Source organism: Thamnophis elegans, chromosome 1, assembly GCF_009769535.1.
Source record: "Thamnophis elegans isolate rThaEle1 chromosome 1, rThaEle1.pri, whole genome shotgun sequence".
Classification (NCBI taxonomy): Eukaryota; Metazoa; Chordata; class Lepidosauria; order Squamata; family Colubridae; genus Thamnophis; species Thamnophis elegans.
This window is the reverse complement of record NC_045541.1, coordinates 66,126,741-66,146,413: the sequence shown is the minus strand read 5'-3', so window position 1 is coordinate 66,146,413 and position 19,673 is coordinate 66,126,741. Positions and strand designations below refer to the sequence as shown.

The 19,673-nt window shown below is 39.3% G+C and overlaps 1 protein-coding gene across 1 annotated transcript in view; it reads left to right on the top strand.

Annotated features, from left to right (window-relative positions):
* SPTB (spectrin beta, erythrocytic) overlaps positions 1 to 19,673 on the top strand; it is a 128,053-nt gene that overhangs the window by 92,173 nt on the left and 16,207 nt on the right. Inside the window, 12 exon segments of the mRNA XM_032211920.1 lie at positions 190 to 394; positions 2,225 to 2,279; positions 2,282 to 2,320; positions 2,323 to 2,594; positions 3,024 to 3,268; positions 3,439 to 3,577; positions 5,210 to 5,266; positions 5,268 to 5,295; positions 5,467 to 5,570; positions 5,572 to 5,664; positions 7,138 to 7,230; positions 8,464 to 8,538. Of these exon segments, the coding sequence (XP_032067811.1) occupies positions 190 to 394; positions 2,225 to 2,279; positions 2,282 to 2,320; positions 2,323 to 2,594; positions 3,024 to 3,268; positions 3,439 to 3,577; positions 5,210 to 5,266; positions 5,268 to 5,295; positions 5,467 to 5,570; positions 5,572 to 5,664; positions 7,138 to 7,230; positions 8,464 to 8,538 (1,405 nt within the window).

Genomic DNA, 19,673 nt, shown 5'->3' with positions numbered 1-19,673 from the left:
CGCACAGACAGACGAAAACACAAAAAGAAGCTTACGACACAAACCAGGGTGAGTACTTTTGATAACAGTAACTCCAAAATCTTTGGAATATAATAACCAGGAGAATCACAATCTATTGCATATGATTGAGTTGAGCTGCCTTTCCTTTTAGGTGACTTGTCTCCAAACTTTGTCTTTGTGGTTTTTCAGAGAAGATATCATCCGATTGCAGGGGCAAGTAGATAAGCAGTATGCAGGATTGAAAGACCTGGCTGAGGAACGCAGACGTAAAGTAGAACTTGCATATCACCTGTTCAAACTGAAGCGAGAAGTTGATGATCTAGAGCAGTGGATTGCAGAGAGAGATGTAATCGCATCATCCCCAGAGATGGGTCAAGACCTCGACCATGCCACTGTGAGCAAGCACCATGAGAATGTCCATTGGGCAATCAATTGTGGCCATTTTATTTTGAGGTGTAGACCATAGGTTACAAGTGGTGCAGCTTGGCTCTACACAATGTCCTGCAATAGCTTGACAGAAAATTGCTGACAGGTGCATTACAATTAACTATATTTTAATAGTTAGAAATGTATATATTACTCATGGGAAAGGTAAAGCTCACAAGCTGTTTCTAGAAGGATTCATGTTTCTTGAAGCAAAAGCAAGAAAGACATCTGATGAAGGAAATTCTAGACAACAACGCCTTTTTGCCATAACAGTTTAACAGCTATTTAAGATATTATAGAACACTATCTCTAGTGTAGATAGTGTTCTAGAAAAAGTGTCTGTATAAATCCTACACAGAGTTAATTTATGGTATTAGATTCTGCTGAAACTCTGAAAACTATCAAAGAGTCACACCTGTAAACACCACCACTATTTCTTTCTAGTGTATGAGTCAAAAAGAATGCAGTTCCATTATAGGGCTAGAATTATTCTCCCAATGACTTCTCTTTCTTCTCAGTAGGGCCGATTTTAAAAGGCATTTATTGAGATCTCTCACTTCCCTTATTTTAAAAATGCTGTCTATAAGTGTAAACCTCCAATCCCTAGAGCAGTGGTTCCCAAACTTGGCAACTTTAAGACTTGTGGACTTCAATTCCCAGAAGACTTCCGGCACAAGTCTTAAAGTTGCCAAGTTTGGGAACCACTGTCCTAGAGGTACAATAATACGTGTCTATAGATGTAAACAACAAAGCCAAGCTAGGTGCTCACGAGCTTGTTAGATTGTTCCTAATTAATTCAGGACATATTAAATAATTGTCTGAGTCTTCCCTGATCGCAGTTAGATAATTAAACTTAGCAACCATTTCTTCAGGCCAAACCTCTATAAATTCTCTGTGGATTAACAAGATCTTTTTTGACTTGCATTATCATTGTGAAATTTCCTAAAATACCTCTCTCAAGTCTTATGAAATGGCTATTAATAAGGAATAGATCACTTTCAATGTGGCCCACTGTGATGCACCAAAAATATTCTTATTTCTTACTGCTTGCACAAAACTTCCCCAAGTATTATCATGGTGATACTGTTACACCTTTGAGAAATCTTTGAAGCTGCTTTTGCTTCAAAAGATTCTGTACTGACATTTGTCGTAGCTACCTATTGATTAAATGTTGTGGATTTGGTATTAAAGGATCAAAGAAAATAAAGAGAAGGATTGAAGTTAATTTGTGTTAAAATGTACATGCAGTACACTTGGTAACATTTTTGTTTATACACACACACACACACACACAAATTTGTACGCTACCCATCTTTTTCCAAGCAACTTTAGGCAGCCTATAATACCACAAATAATAGAATAAAACAATTACAGGATTAAAGCATTAGAATGCCAGACATTAAAAATTAAAACGTTAAAATTAATATTAAAATTGAAATGTTTATACTAAACCCTTGAAAAAATTGATTGTGCCAAAAGGACTCTGTAAAACCTTGGGCAGTACACTGCCTCATTTAGAATAATTCTGCCTGTGGTGGGCATGATTATATGTATACTATTTCAATGTTGCCTAATAAAGTTATGTACAAAGAAAATAGCCAACATTTAAGAGAAAGTGTGAAGCAGCATTTTAAGGTACTCCTATGTTTAAATTTGGGATGAAAGCAGATCTGATAGCTGAAAAAGCCAAAAAAAAATTTTTTAAGTCTGTATCACCAGGCAAAAGTTTTACCATTTTTGGCTGAAGGATAAAGGTATTGAACAATATTTTGTTTCTTCTGGTTTTGTTTCTTACTAGCTGCTACGGGAAAAGTTCCGTGACTTCGCTCGAGAAACAGGAACCCTGGGACAGGAGTGGTGAACAATGTCACTCACCGAACTGATCAGCTGATTGATATCCACCCAGAGCTGCCACGATTGCAGAGTGGAGGGATGGTTTGAACGAGAGCTGGGCTGACCTGCTTGAGTTGATTGACACCAGAATGCAGTTGTTGACAGCTTCCTATGATCTGCACAAGTTCTTTTATGATGGTAGTGAGATCCAGGTTCTTATTGAAGAGAAGCACAAGGAGCTGCCTGAGGAGTTAGGCCGGGATGTCAATACAGCTGAGTCCTTCCACAGGATGCACAAAGCCTTTGAGAGAGATATTCACCTGTTGGGAGTGCAGGTAACCTCTAGCTTCTTACAAACATGTAGAGCCATCTGGTGGCATCCTCTCTCATTTGATGGCTGGGGTGAGGTGGGCAATTTACTGAGAGTTTGTGAGATCTAACCAGAAGCCAATAAACTGTATGAATGTACTTAACCTTATTGAGACTACTTACCCTTGAAAGCTTTTAGTCTATGAAGTTAGATTTGCCAGAATCTTTTGAAACCAATACCAGAAGAAATATTCTCTGAAGAAGCAGAATTACAGTAATTATCCACATCAATTTATTTCAACATTTTCATTATCCAGTGAAAAGGACAGATGCATTCCCATTTTTAATGTTAGAAAGTGGGTTTGAGAACAGTTATATTCCCGGCCTTAGCTTGCTATGGAGCACATGGCCCTGTGATGCCTTGTCTCCATAAGAAGTGTTCTCTGCTCTGGCAGGTTCAGCATTTTCAGGAGGTGGCAGCACGCCTGCTGGCAGCCTATGCTGGAGAAAAGGCCATGGCCATCCAGAAGCAAGAACAGGAGGTGGTAAAAGCTTGGAAGGCCTTGCTGGAGGCTTGCGAGGGTCGGCGGGCTCAATTAGTTGATACAGCTGAGAAATTCCGCTTCTTCTGCATGGTGCGAGACCTCATGTCCTGGATGGAGAGTGTGATCCGGCAGATTGATACCCAGGAGAAGCCCAGGTGATCCCCTCCTTTTGTTCCTTTCTTTTGCCCAATCCCTGGAAAACATAATGAGTCAGTGGGACTCTCAGCAATGCTTCTCAGTTTATATTCAGAGATGTAAAATATTACCTCTAAAATCATCCTGATGTTTTGTTTCCTCGTTAAGAATTGTTTGTTCTTAATTTAAGGGATGTGTCATCTGTGGAATTGTTGATGAAATACCATCAGGACATAAAGTCTGAGATAGCCACTAGGGATAAAAGTTTCACTGCCTGCATTGATCTTGGGAAAACTTTACTGCAGCGCAAGCTCCATGATGCAGCTGAGGTGAGTGTTCTCCATAGCAGGTTTTACAACAGATTTAAGCATCTGCTTTGTTTAAAGCACAGTAAAGTGCTGTCCCATTTAAATTTTAAAGCCATAAGTAACTCCATCAGTTTCTGGAAATGAGATAATTCTTTCTCCATTCTTTATTCTCAGAATCTTGTAAGAACTTAGTCGTGAATGAAAAGAGAGACATATATTTATATGTTGAACTGCAAACTAGGGCTTACAAAATTTTTGCTAGACCAATTCTTGAATACAACTCATCTGTCTGGAACCCACACTGAATATCAGACATAAATACAATTGAACAAGTCCAGAGATATTTCACGAGAAGAGTCCTCCGCTCCTCTGCTCGCAAACAGATTACTTTATGCCACCAGATTGAAATTTTGGCGTAAACAACTTAGAACTTCGCTGTCTCCAATCTGAACCTAAGTGTAGTACATAAAATTATATGCTACAATGTCCTACCAGTCAATGAATATTTCAGCTTCAACCACAACAACACACAAGCTCACAATTGATACAAACATATGGTAAATCACTCCAAACAGAAAATATAACTTCAGTAACAGAGTTTTCAATGCCTGGAATGCACTACCTGACAATGTGGCTTCTTCCCCAAACCCCAAAACTTTAACCTTACTGTGACCTCACCCCATTCCTAAGAAGTCTTTAAAGGGCGTGCATAAGCACACCAGAGTGCCTACTGTCCCTGTCCTAATATTCCCTTGTATTCGTATTCATTTCAGTGATTCATAATCATGTTTATTACATATATTTTTATCTAATTTCATGCTTGATGAAATAAATAAATAAATAAAAATGTTGATTTGTTAGTGATAAACACTAAGAAAACTGGTTGAGCTCCAAATTCACCTTAAAGATTAAAAACAACAACACAAAGAAGAGTCTCCTTCAGTTACCAAAGGTAGCTCTCTTGTGCTTTTGCCTAGTACTCAAACTAATGAGGGAGCAAAATAACAAATCTACTTTTACACATCAGATTGCCCTCTCTGAAACTTATCATTTAAAGGACGCAAATAGGCAGGCTTCGCTTGTTATGTTATTCTCTCAAGCCATCCCTGAGAGTGGAGATAAGCCTGCTTAGTGAGAATGTATTTGAAGGCATTGAGGAAAGCCTGAACAGATGAAAAAGTTCAGTATTCTTACTTTGTTCTTGACCATTGAAGCTGCACTACTTAAAGAACATAACAAAACAGCACACTTTCCAAAAATAGGCTTGCTGCTATGATGCACAGCTTACATCTTAGTTTTTCACTTGTATGTTGTTTGTGATTTTGATTGTACTTATACTTCAATTAATTGAGAGTATCACATTAATTTAAAGTATAGTTGAAGCATCTCTGGGCACAAAGATTCTACACAATGGCTTCATTATATGACAATTGAATTTGTCTCTGATTTATTGCACACTATCTGGGCACATCCTCTGCAAAATAACCTACAGTGGTCTTAAAGTGTTTTTATAATATTGTCATGAATAAACCAAGTGGAGCTTCTTTTTCAATAGAAAAGCAAAATGAAATGGGAGCAAATAAGGCAAAAGATTAAAAAAAAAGGCTATTAATCCACAAAAAAAATGCATGCTTTTCCTCCTTTTCTTTTTAGATAAAAGAGAAGTTGCTACAACTGACAGAAAAGAGGAGGGAGATGATGGAAAAGTGGGGACAGACGTTGGGACTGGCTTCGCTTGTGTAAGTACTGCACAAAGTGGCTAATTCTTTGCACTGGCTATAAACTGTTCTGTGCAAATGTAATTATCTCTATAGAATGAATGTCCAGTTCTCCCAATAATTCTAAGTATATAGAATATATATAATGTTCCCTTTTGCTTGTTTGTTTGCATGTTGTTTTTCCTACAACAGTGCTAGAGGTGTGTCAGTTTTCCAGAGATGCTTCAGTGGCTGAGGCCTGGCTCGTTGCCCAGGAACCCTACCTGTTTAGTGGTGAGTATGGTCAAACTGTGGAAGGGTGTAGAGAAACTGTTGAAAAGGCATGAAGCGTTTGAGAAATCTACAGCAACATGGGAGGAACGTTTTGCTGCATTAGAACGTCTCACAACAGTAAGTCATCTATGAGAGGAAGTTCTCCCTCTATTTTTGGAAATTCTTTGCCTTTGGGATTGTAGGGTGGATCAGAAGAGTTCATGCAGCTGCTCTCATTATTCCAGCTTCCTGAAGTGGCAGAACCGAAAACTCTGGGATAGAATTTGGGGGATTAATATGAAACTTAACTTGCTTGATGGCACTGATGGGTGCAAAGATATTTTAACCTTAGGGTTAAAGGTAGGTAGGGAAAGTGAACTGATATATAAAAGCATGTATCATATTGGAAAGCCATGCCTGGAGTAGAAGGAACTGATAATAGCCCTCATGTCCTTATCATCTAATCATTGTGTGTTTACAGTATATAACACTTAAAATGATTTGAAAATAAAATAATACAGAAGCTGATATCCAAAAAGATTAATAAAGCATACAATGCATATTAAATATTCCCATAAGTGGTCTGCCAGCCATCCTAGCCCGTGTTTTAAAGACTTTTTGAAGGATGGATGGAATGGATAGATAGGCCAATTGATCTTTGAGCAAATGTCATTCATTTCATCCTCTCGTGAAGTGCTGGGGAGGTGATGGGGCTTAGATATGAATAAGTCAGAGATAACCTTGGAGAAACTAAGGAACAAAAAGTTATGAAAGTGTCTTTTGAATTCAGGAAACAAAATATTAGCAAGAAATTCAAACTGACCCTACCTTAATTCCTAGGGGCAAAAGCGAGAAAGAAAACACGACATTCAAGATCCTGTATGAATTCTTGTTGAATCTTTTTCTGACTGGGTTTGCCTCAAAGGGCTAACACAATGTTCCCTCAAATGGTATATCTTGCCCCTTAAAATGGGATCAGTTGCCTCCCTCCTTATCTTTTGGAAACCTGCAAAAGTTATTTGTTCCTTTATTAGTATGTTTAGGTGATTGGTATAGATGTATAGATACTTGTTTTGTATTGTAACTGTTATAACTCTGTTATAAATTATACTGGCTTTATTATTAGTTTCATAATGATGTTATATTAAAAAACTTGTTAGCAGCCTTGACTAGAGCTAGATAGAAGTAGAATAGAAACAAATGACCTTTATAGAAAACACATAATTGAAATAGTGGATTTAACAATAATAATAATAATTTTTAAAACATAATTTGTCCCTATTTAATAAAATTGATGATAGTCACTATGGAAAATATATAAATAAGGCTCTACAATACAAAGCAAGGAAGTTGATAGGGTCAGATTGAAGGTCAAATATACTATAGCAAAAGTAATAGCACTTAGACTTATATACTGCTTCACAGCCCACTCTAAGGCGGTTTACAGAGTCAGCATATTGCCCTCAACAATCTGGGTCCTCACATAGTAATTAAAAGAAAAAGAATGGGCAACAGAGGTGAACACTACATGAAAAATGCTGATTCTCTTAAAGCTGCTATAAGGAATCTGTATTTGTTTAACCCACTGAAGATAGTTTGTTTTGCACACAGCTTGAACTACTAAGGAAGAGAAAAATTTCAGAGGAGTCTTCACAGCACAAAATAGCTAAGACTACGGACCTGGAATTTGATTTTGAGTTAGAGGCCAGAATGTGAGATCAGGTGAGTTTCCTAGAGATGAGTTCAGAGTAATCAGCTGCATTTTCATAATTAGTAATAAGATTTAAATTATAGTACACAGTACATTTCTTACAATCCATGCAATATATTTGTTATCTCTCCCTAGCAAATGTAACCACTCAATACTGTACAGTTGGAGCCATTACTGTTCCCCAAAGTTAAAACATGCTTATAATATATAGATTTTGAAAATACAACAAAATAATTATTTTCAGTCTATCCTTGATTTTTTTTTTGTCTAGTCTTAGAAAACAAAACTACAATATGTTTTAAACCATGCTCTAGCCTGATATGCATTCCTTCTCCAAAAAAGTATGTTTTGGATAGATAGGAAATCTCTGATCATCTCTATGATAGTGACGGGTTTAAAATGGAAGAAAAGATTATCTCTTCTGTAATTATGAGGATTTTCTTTTCCTAGTGTCCTATAGTTTTTTTAAAAGTAATTATTTGGACAATTGCTCTCTTTTAAAACAAGTTCCACTGCTCATTGCAGAAAGATATTTTTATATAACTCCTTTTTTTCTTTCAGTAATTTTGCTCATGGTTTTGATTCAGTTCTAGATCTTACATGCAATTATAAATGTTTCTTACATAATTAAAGGTTTATACTCCATAAATCTATTTTACTATAGGTAGTCCTGACTTATTACCACAACTGAGTCCAAAACTTCCATACTAAACAAGACAGTTGTTAAGTGAGTTGTGACACTTTTTACAACCTTTTTTACTGCAGTTGTTAAGTGAATCACTGCAGTTGTTAAATGAGTCATGCTGTTAGGTGAACATTCAACTTCCCCAATTGAGTTTTCTTGTTGGAAGCCAGCTGGGAAGGTTACAAATGATGATCACGTGACCCTGGGACAGTGCAACTGTCATAAATACATGCTAGTTGCCAAGTGCTTGAATTTTGATCATGTGACCATGGTGTGTGTGCTGCAATAGATGTAAGTGCAAAAACTGGTCATAAGTCAATTTTTTTCATGCTGTTGTAACTTCAAATGATCACTAAATGAATGATTGTAAGTGGAGAACTACCTGTATGTTAGAATTACAGTATATGGATTTTTAATTATTTTTTATTTATAGCAGGCACCAACATTTTCAACATCAGATGTCATTATGAAAAAAGAAATTAAGTCAATTATACCGTTTCAGTTTTAACATTTACTTAGAATACACTTTTGTTTGCTATAGCCTGTTGAAAAGGATGGGAAGAAGGAACTAAGTTTAGAAGATGCCCTTTCCCATGCTGCAGAAGATTCATCACTGGTCAGTTACCAGTTTTAGTTTATCCTTCCTAGAAAATTCAGCAGTTTAATGAAGCCTTTCATATTTAGTTGTATTGTTTTACCATCTGCACTTTTCAAATGGTGAAATGCCAATGTGTTTCCTGTTTGAGCAAGAATTGATAACTTTAAATGTACTTCACAGTGATATTAATTTATTTGAGGGCAAGTACATATATGAGCAGAAAATCCAAAGAGGAGAAAAAAGGGACAGCAGAATAATCATTCCCCAGTGTTGTTAGGCTGTTCTTATGCTGATAAGGCACAAGGTATGGGAGGAACTCTTTTCTTCCATTTAGGGAGTAGAAGTTGTTCAGCTTTTAAAATAAGGTGTTTTTTTAAAGATTGCTCCCAGTGCAGTTTTTCTCCTCTTCCTGAGTATAAGTTAGGAAAATCGGAGGGCTGTGATTTTGAGTCTAGCCTTTAGTTTTGACTTCTGGACTAGATGCGAATGAGTTGTCAAAGCCAGGGAGAAGGTCACCTAGGAGCTGAAAGCCACCGAGGTCCTACTGTGTTTCCCCAAAAACAAGACAGGATCTTATTTTCTTTTGACCCCCGAAATAAGTGCTTGGCCTTATTTTCAGGGAGGTCTTATTATTTTTGAGGTGCAGGAGGCCCCTTAACCTTGGTCTGCGGCCCACGGTTCCGCTGATCCTGAGAGGGTGGAAGTTCTGTCTCTGTTTCTGGCACACTCTTGCCATTGCTGGGCCTGTTGCTATTTTGTGGCTGCCATTAAGAGAAGGGGCGCAGTAGCTAGGGTTTGCGGGAGCAGCCTCTGCAAGGGCATTTTGCATGGAAGGCAGATGCATATGGGGCACATGGAGCATGTTTCCCCCTCCCTCCCAGGAAATGGTGGGGACTGGTTATGCATGCAGTTAAATATTTTAGGGGAGGACTTCTTTCAGGGGAGAGCTTATTTTAGCGCATGCACTCAAAAGCCTGATTGGGCTTATTATCTGGGGAGGTCTTATTTTCAGGAAAACAGGGTACCACTCCATGCCTTGCACCTTCAACAAATGCAGGGTCCATCCAGCAGTAGCAGCGCTAGCTGTGTAGTACAGGGGAAGTCAAAGACAAAGAGGATGGGAAAGAAGGAACTACCGCTGTGCTTTGCAACTCCAAGGATGGCAGGTGCCTGCATTGGCACCTGCCAGCAGCCTTCTTTTCCTACTTTCAATTGTGAGCGAATTGAGCAGAGACCAGACCAGATGGTGCCTTCCAAGACCGTGGCATGTTCCCTAGCACCTGCTGCTGGTGGCACTCTTTATGAGCCTTTGTGGCAGGAAAGCAGAAGCTGTTGTATGGCCATTTTCTTTTTTTCCCCATTTACCCTCAGCTAGCAAAGCCCGAAAAGGCTCTACAGTACTTACACACTTCTTCTGCAGCACTGTACAGAAACAGATTCCAAGGTTGGAGATTCCTCTCTGCAAGCACTGCATTATGCTGCACTGCATTATGAGACCTTTCCTAGCTATAGCATTATACTAGACAGCTGCCTTTCCCAACTATTGAATGACAGAACTTTTTACTCATCTGAATTGGCAGAAAAGTCTACCAGCATCATATACAGCCTCCCACTGCCACTCTCTGTCCTAATTCTGCTGTTTAAATTTTCAAGTCCATCCAAGATACAAAAGCCTAACAGATTGTATACATCTTGAGGTGCTGCCTTTGGATAGTGACAAAGTGAGGACTAACATTTTATCACATATAGCTGAGAATGATTTAAGACTAGAGTGTCTGGCTGATAGATTGAGGAAAAGATTAAGACAATTACAAAGAACCCTGTTTATGCAATGGTTAATGGAAGTGGGGAAAGACCCATTGTGCCTGATATAGTCTAGGGACCATTGAATTTTGTTCCTTAGTCCAAAGGTGATGTGTATTATTATTTTAAAATCTACATATTGTTATCTTTTAAAATCTGAAATGTCATTTATTTAAAATTCTTTAATGTCTGCATTTGCTACCATCCTTTCTGGCTCTTGTGTTGGTACAGTTTTTATATCATTATCTCTTTTGTAATTAGAATCTTCAATAAGACATTGTGTTTTTTATAATAATCATAAGTTTTATCCTTTGGTCCTTTTCATAAGTTGGGAGGGAAAATTTCATTATTTTAAGAATTTTTGAGCCAGTGGAAGATTCTGTTAAAGGAAGAGAGAGAGAGATGTGATTCTTCTGTATACACTCATAGTAAACTTAGGGTATTATTATGGAGATTTCCCCAGGAACATTCCTTCTGGGGGTCCCAGGGAGCTGTTGGGAAGAAAATATAAATATAGTCTCTCCTTTCTTCTGTTATCCATAGGTTCAGTTGGAAAGGCACAACTGCATTTAACTGATGTTTGCTGAGAAGCAAACATTTTCTACTGTCCAAGTCAGAACATTTAACATCTACATAAAACCATAAATTACAATATGTATAGAATTAGAGTTCTTGACATATCTTTCAGACTCCTTTGCAGGGGTATTCTGGAGAGTCCTGTTGCATTATCAGCTTTGTATGTCAACATCCTTAACCAACAACTTCAAAGCTATCTGTCACATTTATCTACAGATGTAATATTTGATAGTTATTAGGAAACTTACTCTGGAATTCCTCAGTGTAACTGTCAAAAGAAGAATATATCCTTTCTTAAGTGAATCAGTGATCGCTTTCTTTAGAGTAATTCTCCACAGACTTTCCTCTTTGCAGGCCTGATCCTGAGGTGTATATGCAGCCCAAGAAGCCTTGGCTTCCAAGTAATTTCATTTAGCCCAGTTGTATCAAGTGAATGAATGCAGAGATATTCCTCACCTGATCTTCCTGCTGATCCTGTGAATTTTTCTTGTTTCTTTCCCACAGTTTTGAAGGTTTTATGGATCACAAATTGAAACTTTAACTGGAAAATCCCTTGCAACCAGAAGAAGGGGCTTTATTTTTTTATACATTTGGAAAATCATTTGTAAAAAGTCTGTAGTGTGTAAGGACTTTGAAACAAATCAAATACCCCATCAAAATATTTTATAATTATTTTTACTTGCTTAATTATTTTTTACTTGCTTTCTCTCCTTTCTAAATTTTATTTTAACAGTCAAGATAGGCTTTTGAGTTCTCAACATGGAAATCTTAAAATAAAAGATACTCAGGAGTTTATAACAAGAGGCATTGTTTTGGAGATACCCTGTTCTCTGAAAATAATAAGCCCAATCCAGCTTTTGAGCGCATGCGCTAAAATAAGCTCTCCGCCCAAAATAAGCCCTCCCATAAAATATTTAAGAGCAACAGGGCCCCATCATTTCCTGGGGGAGGAAAGGGAGGAACATGCTCCATGTGATCCACATGCACCTGCCATTCACGTGGAATGGCCTCACAGAGACCGCTCCCACAAACCCTAGCTACTGTGCCCTTTCTCTTAGTGGCGGCTGCAAAAAGAGCAGCAGGCCCAGCGACGCTAGGGCTTGCAAGAGTGTGCGAGAAACAGAGACATAACTTCCAGCCCTCTTGGGATCAGCTGATCTGTGAGCCGTGGGCTGAGGTTAAGGGGCCTCCTGCATGTAAAAAATAATAAGACTCCCTGAAAATAAATCCAAGGGCTTATTTTGGCGGTCAAAAGAAAATAAATCCTGTCTTATTTTCGGGGAAACATGGTAGTGACTTACTCTTAAGCCAATTCTCCAAGTCTGGTATCTTTTTAAAAATCATTTTCCCTAGAAGGCAAGCAGTGGAGATATGGGTCGCAAATATATATAAAGAGAAAGTATATATCCTCATTCTGGAAGTTAAATCTGAATAACCTTGTTACTCAACAAAGAGTGGGGCTATATTTCAGGGTTTTTGTACCATTGCTTTATTGCCCACCATTCTGTTCAGGCCTGTCCAAGATAGCCCAGTTCTGCTCAAGGCCAAACCAGATGTCTGACTATGAAGTGGAGAATGAAGATTAATTGAGATCATCAGAAAGAACAGGACGTCTGCAGACTTCACAGTTTTTTTGTCAAATGGAAAATTTGTTTCCCCAGCGACACATATTGGATCAGAGACTGAATGAAGAAAAAAATTATAGAGCACGGTGACATGGCCTGGGAAGTGGTAGTTTTATTTCTACCCTATCAGTTAATTATATATCTGATAGCTCCTTCCCTATTTCATACTGAACCATTACAACTAAGTCAGTGGTGGGTTTCAAAAATTTTTAGAACCTCTTCTGTAGGTGTGGCCTGCTTTGTGGGAGTGGCTTGCCACCAGGGGTGGGTTTCTCGCCCCGTTCCAACCGGTTCGGTTGGAACGGGGCCGGCGGCGTCCTCGTGCATGTGTGCAGCGCACGCATGCGTACTAGCATCTGTGTGATGCTCCAGCTGCTCCTGGAGGATCGCGCAGGCGCTGTATGCATCCTGCACATGCGTGGAAGTGCAGAACTCGTCAAAACCGGGTAAGGAGCGCGGGCGGGCGGGTGGGCCAGTCGCCGTTCCCGGAAGTTACTTACTTCCGGGTTCGCCGACCAACTGGTTCGCAGGGACCGCCGCAAGCCGGTTGAAACCCACCCCTGCTGGCCACCCATGGGACCAGGTGGCCATGGCTTGCCACCCATGTGACTGGATGGGCGTGGCCAACTTGTAAAATGTGGTGAAACTCACTTAATAACACTCTTGCTTAGCAACCAAAATGTTGGCTCAGAAACTCTGGCATTTGAAGCACACAAGTCTTAAAGCTGTCAAGTTACAAGACCTTTGCACCCCTAAACCTTTAGGAAAAAAAAAACCCAGGGGTGTTCAAACTTGACAGCTTTAAGACTTGTGGACTTCAGCTCCCAAAATTCCTCCTCCAGTCATGTTGGCTCAGGAACTCTGGCATTGAAGTGTGCAAGTCTTAAAGCTATCAAGTTACATGACCCTTGCACCCCTTTTAGAAAAAAAAACCAGGGGTGTTCAAACTTGACAGTTTTAAAATTTGTGGACTTCAACTCCCAGAATTCTTGCTCTTGCTCTTCATCTTGATGATGGGCCGGGGGAGGGAGCTGGAACCGGTTCTAAACGGCACTGTAGATTTGTGGAACCTCTTCTATAGAAGAGGTTAGAACTGGCAGGAACCCACTCCTGAACTAAGATGAGTGGGAGGTTGCCAGAATCCATCACAGCAAAACTTAAAGGATGTGTTCCTGGAAAGGGAAATATTAGATCATGCCAATACTCATCATGTCTGTTGCGTTGTTGCATGAAAAAAAAAGTAGCTGTTCTTGTGGGAAAGAAAAAATTAACAAATTCTGTGATTTCCCTTTCCTATAATAGTTTGTGCAACATAGTAGTAGACAAAGGTCAGCAACAGGTTAAATTGAAAAAATTAAGAGCATGATTGATCATTTCATCTTGTGGTCAGTGCTCCCATACATCTCAGTGAATTGTACAAATCTTATTTTGAGTGTTTAAAACAAAAAAATAACAAGTATGTTTGAAAAATACTTATTATTTGAAAGGAACTTTTATTTTAAATCAGAACCATCAAGAGGAAAATGATTTGGGCCAAAAATAATTGGAAAGAAACTATTATAACTGGCTTGGGAAGTTCTAGAGATGGTGCTCAAATTAGTTCAGTAATCTATTTGCATGATACACTATTTGGATTGTCCTCTGTGAAACCTACATTCCAAAAATTATTTATATATTTAAATATATGCATATAAAGGTGTCTATACAAACTTCACACAATTGTAAGTTTGTAGGACTACTGTGTCTCTTGAAAATACAGTGGAATAATTTGTTGGTAAGAATAGCATCCTTACATCTCCAGAAAAAAACAGAATTTATTCTGTAGATGGAAGAGGAAAAGAAATTCAGAGGATAGAATTCATAGCTAATGCCCTTTCCTCACTAAGGATGCGCATTAGCCAATTATCAATGAGGCCATATAAAATCTGTCTTCATTACTGTTGACACAAAGATGGTTGGGTGACACTTTAAGATGCTATTTAAGATACCCTTCAAGAGCAATCTCATATAGAACAGGTTATAATACTCCAGGAGGTGACTAGAACATGACTGTCAGCAGAACCCTCCAAGCCAAGAACCAGCACAATTGATGCACAACCTGAAGCTGTGCGAAGAAATTCCTAGTTTCCACTGCCACTGTAGGTGGTTAACGCACAACCCTGAGGACCTCGCCCACCTCCTTGAGTTCGACAAGTTCAAACATTCTCCAGATAACCAGGCAAGTCTTCCCCACCCCTCCACCAGGCATCTCCTTCGGACCTATAACAAGGCCATGTCCAACTCCCCAGTGAATCCAAGCAACTTTGACAGATGCTAAATAGATTCTTCCACATGCCTCTGTAAGAGGTTCTCTGAGCCCCCCACCCCACCCGAGAGGCCTCATGCTACTCTAAACAAGGACACAGGATTACTATCTGTTAATGAAATAAGGGCAGAGTTGTACAGATAATCCTCGACTTACAGCAGAGGTGGGTTCCTACCGGTTCGGACCGGTTCAAGAGAACCGGTAGTGCTTTGGCGGCCTGGTTGCTGGAGCCAGCAGCGACCCAGGCTTGCCATGATCCTGAACTGGTTCTCTGGGCAGTGCTGCAGCTGCTGCCATTTTGTTTTTTTGCTTCTGCTCATGCACAGAGCAATTTTTATTGCACTGTGCATGTGTGCGCCGCACGGCCACGAGCGAACCAGCAGTAGTGACTGCTGGAACCACCCCTGACTTACAACCACAATTGGGTCCCAAATTTCCGTTATTAAATGAGATATTTGTTAAGTGAGTTTTGCCCCACTTTCTTGCCACAGTTGTTAAGTGAATCCTTGCAGTTGATAAATTAGTGACCTGATTGTTAAGTGAATTTGGCTTCCCCATTGACTTTGATTATCAGAAGGTCGCAAAAAGGGATCACATGACCCTGAGGGCATTGCAACCGTCATAAATATGACGCAGTTGCCAAGCATCTGAATTTTGATCACATGATCATGGGGATGCTGCAAAGGTTGTAACTGTGAAAACTGGTTATAAGTCACATGCAATTGTAACGTTGAACGGTAACTAGATGAACTGTTCTAAGTCGAGGTCTACCCGTACTGGGGCTTTGCTGCCCTTAACTACCATGAGGTAGGCCTTTATAGTAGCTGTAACCCCCTTTGGTGGAGTTCATCCCTTGCTGAGTACCAGGAACACTCTAAATATCTCCTCTCATTTCATCTCCCTCAATTCATCATAAGCCATGGGAAGTGAAGGGTTCTATGAGAGGGGAGAGGTTGCGTGAGTGTGATTCGATCCAAAGCCTTTTTCGCTCCTTTATGTGGTGGCCAAGGCCCCAGATGGACTGTGCACTCATACACCTTGGCATTCACAGAACCCTTCCCCTTCTGCTCCCACCAACTGGAAGGGGGTTTCCTTCTCATTCACCGCCGCCCCAGTTCCTACTCTGGGTTCACACCGGAAGAAGAAAGCAATTCTCCATTCATAATGGGAAACTCAGTCTAGCACTTGGTACGTAGCCAACAGATTGCAGCCGAATCTTCATTCTTCCTCAAGGCTACCAGCAGGGAAGCAAAGGGCCTCCTCAGGGAAGGGGTTTCACTCAACCACAACCCCTATACACACCCAGCCACCACTCACAGATCTAATTGGTCTAGCACAGAGCAGATGATTCAGAAAGAAAGTAAAAAACAGACTACACCATGCAATCATGAAAATAACCTCAGTTGTCTCCCATTGTCTTCACCATCATGTTAAATATTGCATTCCTGACATGATCCAAAATTCCAGATACTTCTTCTGCTGCTTAGCCGCAAACACCATGGGGTCCAGGAGGCTCATTCATAGGAAAACCTAGCAAATCCTACCTTTGTCTTGATTGGCATATCCATTTGGCCTTCTACTGGAGATATCTCAAATCTCTGGAGTTCTTCTGTCTCAAATCTAAGACTCTGCACATGTATTTTGGGACTTCTCCTATTAGCAATCCTGACAATGTACTTTGTGTACTTGTCATAGATATAGTCAATGGAGGAGTTCTACAGCAGATAAATTTTTAGTATGAGGGGGACACCACAGCTCAGATGTCTCAAATAAGCAGAAATTTTCTGACATGGAGAGCAATCGACCAATGGAACTGCTTGCTTTTGGAAGTTGTGAGAACTCATCACTAGAGGCTTTCAAGGGGAGATTGGATGGGCATTTGTCGGGGATGGTGTAAGGTCTCCTTCTTGGGCAGGGGGTTGAACTAGATGACCAACAAGATCCCTTCCAACTCTGTTTATCTAAGTTCAAAATTATACTGGCAAAAATTCCACATGCACCACCAACAAAATGCAAGTAATAAATTTTACATTGTTTTCCAAGTCACAGTTCATACTTCTGAAGACATTATTTAGCCATGAAGATCTTCATCTTGTATTTATGAGGGCACACACTTCATCTACGTTCTATATTTCCTCTAAGACAATGGTGTGTCTGAGTATTTTATAACTCTTTGCATTCATATTTCCACTGAGAAGCACAGGTCATTTCTTTGTGAGGAATAACCTATTATACACTGGATACTCCCAGGCTGAAGGTTCCAAGTGCAATCAATCAAAAATAAAAAATCCAGCAATTTCATTTTTCCCCCTTTTTAATAGATTCCCTCTATCATGTTGAAAAGCATCAGCATCAGCAATGGACAAAAACTGGAGGTTTCCGAATAGAAGATGGTGACTGCATTGCTGTAAAATTCTGTGAATCTGACAAAGGATGAAAAAATAATCAAAGTTTCAGGGGTTGGCCTTACTTTCCCATAGCAGTGTGATCATTGATACATTTTCTTCATTATCTGTGCAAGATACACAACCATCAACTACGCCAGCAACTCACCCACAACAAGTTTTGTCGCCTTTTTCTGGACTTTGCTATCTTTTGATACCTTTGAAACATTCAACAAATTTCATAAACTTTAACAAAAGTTGTATGCCTTCTGTTAAGCCAAGGAGTGGTCTGCATGCATTTCCCATTGCTCCCATTGATGTCCTATCACCAATTTAAAAGGCAAATTATAAAACTTCATAAAAAATGGAATTAGAGTAAGACAAAACTAAAATAGGTTAAAGGCTTGGTTAAAAAAAAGATACATTTTTATTATTTTTCTAAACACCAGGACAGTGGAAACTAAGTGCACTTCTTTAGCTTGGGGTCACACAGAGAAGATATATTCCCATAAATTAGATGTGGGGCATCTTCAAAAAGGCCTGCTTGCTGATCTAATTAAGTGAAAAGGTTAATAGCAGGGGAAATAGTTCCTCTGAAAGTCAAGTCTACACCATTTATAGCTTTAAAGTTCAAACCAGGACCTAAATTATGTCTAATAAGCAATTGACAGCTACTGCAGATGTTTGAAAACAGGCATTATATGGCCCATACCCTGAACCCAGATGTCTACATTTTACACCAGTCCGATGTACAGTATGTTGCACTAGTGAAGAGGGCATGGATAAACAATGCAAAATGACAACTGGCTCTAGAATAAACACAGCTGGCATACACTAATCATTCTTGTGCAAATGTACTTCTTGCCATCACCTGCAAATCTAATGATGGCTGGGAATCAAGAAATACTCCCAAGCTCCACACCTGCTCTTTTGAAGAAATGACAACCTACCAAAAACAGATTCACCTCAGTCTCCAAGTCTAATTTCCTTTTCCCAGCCAACCACCAACCTGCCCTTGCTTACCTGCACTTCAACCAGTTGCAATCTCCCATCATGCCTCTCCACAACAGATTGTACTTTTATAATATTTGCTCCAAGAACATCTTCTATTCCCCATTGTCCCCATCTCATAATACCACGTAATAATTTAGTAAGTCCTGCAGACAGTACATCACAACTGATCCACCCTATTGGAATACCAGCTCTACCGCAATACTTGGATAAGAAAACAACAGACCAGAATGGGACAACTTGCTGCAGCCAGTTCGCCATAGACAACTCACCGTGGGGCAACTCACTGAGGGACAATTCAACAATTCAATTTAACTATTTAAAATAGTTAAAAATATTTTAATTTTTGTCATTCACATTTCATTTTGGCATTCTTTCTTTAATGATTCTATTACAGTATTTCTTCAATATTAGTGTAACTCTTGTTTCACAGCGAGTTGTCCTGTGGCAAGTTGGGTGTGGTGAGTTGTCGTAGACTTACAACAAAGTGGGACATCTCTTCACTCCTGGGCAGTATCCCTTTTACACTTGGGAAGCAAATTGTATCATCTTTAAGCAGAGGCATTCCACCTGGGCAAGCCTTTATCAGTCTGTTCCTGTAAAGGGCAGGGACAGCTTTTGTCTATGTAGCTCTTTGTTCAGTGGGTGCTGATGTAGCTTCTGGAAACTGGGAATGTTGCTTAATCCTCTGCAAGCTTTTATGCTTCTCACTGCTAATTCTGCTCACTGTTACTTTCCCTACTTATTTCTTCTTCCTTAGTCATTTTAATGCTCTTTTACATAACTTGCTTATGAAATCCTGGGATTTTTCTTTGCATTTCTTAAAATCTCCAGCTATATCTTGCTCTGCTCAGCCCTTCAGAGTAACATTTGTTTGTCCATTTTTCTTTTTTTACTTAGTTCACCAGAGTGTCTTTAACAGACATCTAGAAGGCTGTACTTCTATCCTCTCTTTATCCATGTATGAGTTCTTCCTGTCTATCTCCTCCTTTCTGCAGGATACTCTTAAGTTTCAAAAATCTTGAACCTTCTTCTAGTTCCATCTCGCTAGGTTTTTTTGGGCCTGTCTTGAACTTTTTTCTAAAAAAGCTAATCTTCTGTGTTGTCCATTTGAATGATTTCTTCTGTCCATTTGAATCACAGTTCTATCTCTTCTATAACATTTCTTATTCTGAGACATCTTAAATTACACCTATTTGTGAAATTACCAATCCCATCAAATACTTTCTGTGGTTTTTATCTCCCTCTGCTTCCAACCAGACAATGCTATCGTTGTTAACGTGGTTACCAGAAATGGCATTTGTAGAAATTACATTTCTTTTACCTACAGTTTTTACCTGCAGTACATTAGAATTTCTGCAAATCACAAAAAGAGCAACAAGTGTAAGCCATTTTCTACATGCTGTAAAGTTAATCACAAATATACATACATACATACAATACATAATG